Source organism: Eleginops maclovinus, chromosome 6, assembly GCF_036324505.1.
Source record: "Eleginops maclovinus isolate JMC-PN-2008 ecotype Puerto Natales chromosome 6, JC_Emac_rtc_rv5, whole genome shotgun sequence".
In the NCBI taxonomy this organism is placed as follows: domain Eukaryota; kingdom Metazoa; phylum Chordata; class Actinopteri; order Perciformes; family Eleginopidae; genus Eleginops; species Eleginops maclovinus.
In genome coordinates this window covers 5343018-5350451 of record NC_086354.1, presented here as the reverse complement: position 1 = coordinate 5350451, position 7434 = coordinate 5343018, and the positions used below count along the sequence as shown (strand labels likewise).

The window sequence follows — 7434 nt, the reverse complement described above, 5'->3', positions numbered from 1 at the left end:
TCTATACGCAATAGTTTGTTGTGATATTTGCTTCATTTCACATCAGTGTGTTGGTTTCAGAGCAACAGTGTGATGTCAGAGTGAAAGACACACATTTCCTAACATCTGGGGGAAATGACTCTACCAATAATTAACATGATCTGATGTGGAGTGCTCTTCGCTCTGCTTTGTCCTTCAGTATTTTAATTCCTGACAAAATGTCCATGGGATATCTAGGATTTGTTCTTCTGCTTTGGTTCCCAGGAGTGCTGCATGGTAAGAGCATTCATTTATGTCACCTATCATTTTTAATTTACGTTTGTTATAGTGCTCTCTTTCTTGTTTCAGCACAAAGTGAAACTCAGCCCTGTCCTGCTCCCGGTCTGAGTGGAGGTTATTTGGTCCCTGAACAAGACTCTTACCCTCATGAAACAACGCTCACTTACGCCTGTGATAACGGACTGAAGCCCGCAGTGGAGGGCTGGTGGGCGACAAGCAGGTGTCAAAATGGCAATTGGTTTCCTACACCACAATGTATAGGTACGTTGTGTATAATTTTTTGGCTGGTTTGTTTAAATGAGCCACTCTATGTTGTGTTTTTCAGTATAATGTGTGATACTATTCTTATTTTTAATACCCCTTTTAAAAAACCTGTCAGTACTGCCCAGAGTAGAGATGGGACTTCGATTAAATTGTCTTAATCGATCGTCGGGAGAATTAACGACTATTTTCGATTAATCATTCATATTTTTATATTAAAATTCACTATTTATAGGCTTTATTAAAAATGCAGTGACATACCAAAAACACAGCGTGTTTTCCTCATTGAGAGATGTATTACAAGATGGACAACTCTTGTCGCAGTTCAACCGGATCCGTTCAATGGTTGAAGTTGAAAATATGCGCTGCTGTGCTCTTAAGCAGCGGAGCTTGCAGCTATTAGCCGGTGCTCATGAACACAACTGACCCTTGTTTTCCCCCAAAATAATAATATAAAAACCCAATCATGTTAAACAATAACTTAACCAAAAATATATAATACTTTTAGTCTGACAGGTTTTGCCAAATTGTAACTCAAACCTATCCAAAAAGGCACCGTGTCGAGAAAGAGGGTGAGAGAGATTAGCCAACCTAACAATGAATTAGGCTAATTAACAAAGCTTCATAAAAATAACCAGTAACTCACATACAACTTCAGCACCAGTCTACTGATTTTTGTTGAGCCGACCTGGCAGGCTTTCTGTGAGCAGGACCGCTGAGTTAATTTGTCAGTCATCCCTGATGTAGTGGCAGGTGATCGTGATGTAGCTCTCAGCTGTTAAAGCCGTCCAGCAGTCTGTGGTTAGAGCAACTCTTTCAGCTGTGCTCAGTTCTTCTACTAAGTTTTACGATAATGTTTGCTTTAATAAAACCTTAGAGGTATAGTTCATGCAAATAATGACTGATAATGACATTACATTTTTTAAAAGACTGTCAAGATCTTGAAAAAGGCTTCGGGGCCAAAACGTCCACTGAATAAAGGAAACTGCATGGTTGGCTATAGTGTGCTGCACTATTCTCATTGTAGGAATTTATTTTCCAACTCAGATGAAAAGGCCTGTTTGCCAACAATTCTCCCAAATGCAAACTACGATGCAAGCACAAAGGGTTGGTATGATGAGACAACCAAAATCTGGGTAAGATGTGATGCAGGATATGAACACAAAGACCGGGTCACCACAGCGAAATGTACAGACGGAACATGGTCCTCTATGCCAATCTGTGAAAGTAAGTTACCAGATTCAAATCAGTGTCTAAATCTCAAACCCAATGTCACCAACTAACACAATCATAGAGCTATCCATCTAGACACTTTTTTCCTTTATAATCCTGATTTATTTTCTAATTTTCAGAAAGTGATGAAGCATGTGGTGAGCCCCCTAAAATCCCCCATGCAGTCGTCATTCATCAGGAATACCAGGAGTTGTTTGAAGCAGATACAAAGGTGCAGTATGAATGTGAAGATGGATATACTGCAGAGAGAGCAGACACCAAAACAGTCATTTGCATCTCAGGAAACTGGACTGAAGGCCCAACATGCAGTAAGTTGACAATTTACTGAGAAGTCCGCTAATAAAAATACTTTTCATTAATTCTGTCTCATTATGAATTGGTGACTTATACGATGTTACGAATGAACCTTGTTTAAAATGAAATGGCTCTAACAGTATTTACTAACGAAGAATGATAGTTGAACATACATTATTATTAAGTCAATATGGCAGTATTTAAAGTTAAGACAACTTCTAATTAACAATAATTAGAAATAATAATAAAATAAACTAGATGCACAGACAATTCAAATAGTGAAAAGCATAATTAAATGGCTCTTGATGGGAATTGAGATAATTAGATATGAAACAAATACTGTATAGATCAAAAATATAGTTTATGTAGACATTTTGTTGAACACAAAACACTTAAATTATTAGAAATAAAAATATGTTTATTTAATGTCCTTATTAAGCAAGTCAGGGTCAATTGTAACACAGTGTTACAATTGCCCAATTAATGTACTACTGTCATACTGTATATGACACAAGATAGGCTGCAACTAGACTAACAGGTGATATAGAAATCAAATGTATGACAACAGAATCGTAATTAAGACCAGACAGATTCAAATCAATAAGCATTAGAGGATGAGACATTATGAAAAAAATACATTTTTAAATACCTTTTTAAAGAATTTTAAAAAGTCTGTTATGTTTTAAACAACCTTGAACCCCAAAAATAACCCAGCTAGCTAGCTAACTACAGCTGATCAAATCTGTCTTAATTCACATAGCCTTAAGCTAGGACAGAGGAGGAAACCGCTTCTGTTTTTTTTGTAACATGTAGCTGCGTTACATCATGAACTCATCCATCAGGTACATATTTAAGAACTTTCACAGTATATTTAAAGTTTTCAGCTAAACTGTATCAAGTCTGCCAGCTGCAACTATAGCTAGGAATGGGGAATCTGCTTATATTTTTTCTGAGAGAAATTGACCACATGAAGTTATATACACTAATGTATTTTATATGTCCCCTCAGACAGAAGACCTGATACTGGACATGGTGGAGCCACAGTGGAAGGAACAGGTGGGGGACACACTACATCCGCTGGCAGTGGGACGAATCCTGCAGGTGGAGGTAGTTTATTTACTTGTATAAAGTATGAATTATTAAAAATCCTTTGATTCAATCTCTCCATAGATCCATTTGTTGGATTATAGGTAATGTATTTTATATGTCCCCTCAGACAGAAGACCTGATACTGGACATGGTGGAGCCACAGTGGAAGGAACAGGTGGGGGACACACTACATCCGCTGGCAGTGGGACAAATCCTGCAGGTGGAGGTAGTTTATTTACTTGTATAAAGTATGAATTATTAAAAATCCTTTGATTCAATCTCTCCATAGATCCATTTGTTGGATTATATGTAATGTATTTTATATATCCACTCAGACAGAAGACCTGATACTGGACATGACGGATACACAGAGCGAGGAACAGGTGGGGGGCAGCCGACAGGAGGAGGTAGTTTGTTTATTTATTAAATATGAATGGATCCATTGATCTGATCTCTCCATAAACTTGTCTGCCAACATATTTCTATCTCTTTTCTTGTTTCCACTTGATTAATTTAAAAAACGAGTAGCTCAAATTAAGCATTCTGATTTTGCCTCTGACACTCATGACACTCAAAAGCGGCAAGTTCGCAGTCAATTAATTCCAATTAGAAAAGTGAATTTGAAAAGGGAAACATTCACACTCTACTAGATCTGACTACAAAGAGTGTTAACTACATTACATCGTATGGCTAACGTTAGGTTTTACATTTCAAGCTCAATCAACTTGCCTTCACAAACATCTTTGCAACCAATTTTACTGTTGCTAAATATATTTCTAAACTATATCTAAAGTTAACTCAAATTAATTTAAACAGGACACTAGACAGCACCCACTTCGACGTATACAATTTCATACCATTGGTACAGAAAATAATGCAGCAACTTTAGTTATAGATCATCTTTGGTCTGCCTGTCTGAGATGATTTTTTACGACCTATCAACTTGTTAAATTGTATGTTTTATTAGCGACAAGTATAGATGATCACTTCTGATAACACAAATGGGGCGAAGCCTGCGAGCTTGTTCAGGCACTCAACTCGAGCACCAATGATACATTCGCACATATCGCCACTCTTGCAACCAACCAAACATTCCCCTGAATCTGGCGCTCTATTTAAGCTGCCAGATCTGCCTACCTTTGCCTCGCTAATGCTGCTGCTGCTACTGCTGCTTCCACGCTGCTTCTGCATTCACATTGCCGATGCTCGCCTGCCCCACCACCACCACCACCATCCCAGCTTCCACCTGTAGGCTCTAGGGTTAGTGATCTAATCATCACTCAATGTTCTATGTAAATATGTGGAGTGTAGACGCCAAACTCAAAATATATACTGCTTTTAATTAACATATTAGTGAAACACGTGAGTTGTCTGACTGAAATGATATGATTTATACAAAGAGAGAAGTTAGCTAGCTATCACCCACCACAAAACATTTAACATTAACTTCTTGGGGGATTGGATTAAGCAGTCACCATCTGCAGAAAAAAAGACTGCAGAACGAGTAGCAGAGCTATGATTTAAAGAGAAATGATCCCTGCCCAATAGGTGCAAGTCATTAATCATGATTAATCACAAGTATAAAATATTAATATTTACCTTACTTAGTGATTTTTTGGGAGATAAAACAAATACACATGCTATGTAGAAGCCCGTCAATTTTTCCGACACCAAGCTAAAGCATTAAAAGCCGCTGTCAAGCCTTTGTGATCACCGTCTCTAATGTGCGCTTTACAGATGCTCCTATATCCTTGCTGTTGCTATCATAATGCAAACAGGAACTATTTCTATAGTAAACACCTTATGTTGCACTCTTGCAAAAATTCAAGAATCTGGCTACTACATAACACATCAAAATGCCTTTCCTTCTTTTATTTTGCATTGGATTAATTGTGCTGATTACTGCTTACTGGGGTCCAGTGCTTTCCAGTCAGTGAAAAACATGTAGCTTCTGCCAGTTCCTCTGCTTTCGTTCCCTTTTTACTGCCATGCAATTCATGGTAAACATATGAGCTGTAATTATCGGAGGAAGTTGGGGTCGCACTTAGTTATGTGACTTAAATTTGAATATTGAAGAAATGTATTTATTTATTCTGAGTTAATTGATTGTACTTTTTTCCTGACATTTATCTTACATTTTAACATTTTGTATTTTCAATAAGTGTTATAATTATTTTAAACAGGATGGTTATGTTTGGAAAATAATGAATTTGCTCTTTCAAGGATACAGAAGTGCACGTGATAACAGAGGTCTGAGTGCATATGAAAGGATGTTTGACCTCCTAGAAGATAAGCTTGTTGAGCTATTTTAAGCATATGATAGCTAAGTGACAATGTTTAGCCTCCATGGAGACAAGCATGATCATTTCTGATGTGGGCCTCCACTAATCTGAACAAAACATTGAATACTGATTTGAACCAGTATTAGTTGTACCAGATGCTGTATTTGATGACTATTTCCATTCTTGCAAGGATTATAAATCCTGCTTTGAAACTCAAGCAGGTCGGGAGCGAGATTTTTCTAAAAGTTAATCATTTGCGCAGATATTTTTAAAAGGTTTCTACATAAATCTCAAGCGTTAACACGTTAACCTGCCTGTTTTATTCTGACAAACTGTGCTGTTGCTGTTCTGACCACTATTTCTGGAAATAAAAAATAATATGACAGTGTTTAATAGCCTCTTTTTGATTTCAGTCACCAACTGTGGAACATACCCAAGCGTTCTAAACGGAGATGTTGTGGTAGTGAGCGGAGGATATTTGAAATACCAATGTAGTGCCTTTTACAAACTAGAGGGTCCAGACACTGTGATTTGTCAAAGCAATGGCAAGTGGACAGAACCACCATCCTGCAGAGGTATAATCAAGTCATAACGACAATTTTTCCTCCCTGAAAAGATATCACCCAGATATATTATCAGATTAATCTTACCTACGTTTTTCTTTCTGTGCAGACGCTTTCTGTGTCCTAGATCCTGCTCAAATCACCATACCCAATATGATACTATCTACAATTAAATATGTGAAGGAAGGAGAGGACGAGTTTATTCCGTGTATTTGGGATCATTTCTTCATCCGTGTTCAGTGCGTTAACAGAAGAATTCATTATACCAAATGTAAGTATATGGAGTCATTTTCACAAAGAACAAGAATTCAAAAATGAATACTGCAACAGTTCACTTATTTTGATATTTGTGTTAAATGAAAGTCTCCAGAAAGCAGGAAACAAAGTTGGTTAAAAGAAAATCTTCTTTTAAAATGATCCCTACTTTTTAGGTCTTAAGGTTGTGTAACATGTTGCTGTAGCCTGAACTTAATAACTAATAAAATACTCAAAACAACAGAAAAAAGGGTAGACATGCACACTTTACTGAATGAGACTGAAATTAAAACAGTTTGTATGAAAGAAATGACCCACTGAAATATTCACTGCTGTTCTGTTGTTATTGGTCTTGTCTAGGTTGTCATAGCTCTGATCATCAGCGGGTAAGTGCTATTCTTGGGTGGCTCAATCTTTTTACTATGTTTGATCAGTTTTACATTATTTAATTAATACCTCTTGTCTGTTCTGTTCCAGAATGTATGCAGATGAGTATTCACTGCTGGACTGAACACAGAAGCAGAGTAGGAGGCATTTGAAATATCTCCACCAGAAGAGATAAACACCCCCAAAAATGTCATATTTGTATATGGCTTTCTTTTAAACCAGCTGTTGTAGTTGTTTTTTCATTTTGATTGAACATATTGACACAATGGTGAAGCAAATTGTTCTTTAACAGTCATCTTGTGTTTTTGTGATTGGAACTGTTGATGCACTAATGTCTATCAACCCTGAGAATAAAATTAAAGGTTAAATGGTCTGCAGTAGTCTGAATAAACGGTTAGCTATTGTTCACAAAATAAATGTCAAGATAGATCTTGGTAATCAATCGTGTACAAATTGTCTCTCCACTATGAATTGATTTCTATATCAGGTAATGATAAACAAGAATAAACTTGATTTAGTTAAATACTCAATTCTCATTGGTCAATTTAGACATACCAGAGGTTGTTCACTTTTGCTGATACACCATTGCTAAGGAGAACAGACCAAGGCTATAAGAGGATCAAGGGACTATGTGCAGTCATATAAATCCACAGAAAGAAGTCCGGTAAATGTATAATGTCACATCAAGCACTTTTGTTTACTCCATCAGAAATGGACTTCTTTTTTAATATTCATTTTTTTTATTTGTGTACAGCATGAAACTTTGGATTCATGATGGCTGAACTGCCCCTATTAACGAAAAGAAAAAAGAG

The 7434-nt window shown here is 36.8% G+C and overlaps 1 protein-coding gene across 16 annotated transcripts; it reads left to right on the top strand.

The window, feature by feature from the left end:
* LOC134866097 (complement factor H-related protein 1-like) lies at nucleotides 1-6995 on the top strand. Of its 16 annotated transcripts, none has more exons than XM_063886060.1 (11): nucleotides 1-255; nucleotides 328-519; nucleotides 1567-1746; nucleotides 1872-2060; nucleotides 3055-3147; nucleotides 3263-3310; nucleotides 3519-3542; nucleotides 5831-5992; nucleotides 6090-6251; nucleotides 6596-6621; nucleotides 6713-6995. In XM_063886060.1, exons 1-11 carry the CDS (start codon nucleotides 144-146, stop codon nucleotides 6725-6727), a joined length of 1203 nt encoding a protein of 400 aa, XP_063742130.1. In that variant the 5' UTR covers nucleotides 1-143; the 3' UTR covers nucleotides 6728-6995. The 16 variants fall into 16 exon arrangements, with proteins under 16 accessions (XP_063742130.1, XP_063742121.1, XP_063742124.1 ...); XM_063886051.1 differs by having other exon boundaries at nucleotides 3263-3355; nucleotides 3471-3542; XM_063886054.1 differs by lacking the exon at nucleotides 3519-3542 and adding an exon at nucleotides 3471-3518 and having other exon boundaries at nucleotides 3263-3361.
* The last annotated feature ends 439 nt before the right edge of the window (nucleotides 6996-7434 follow it).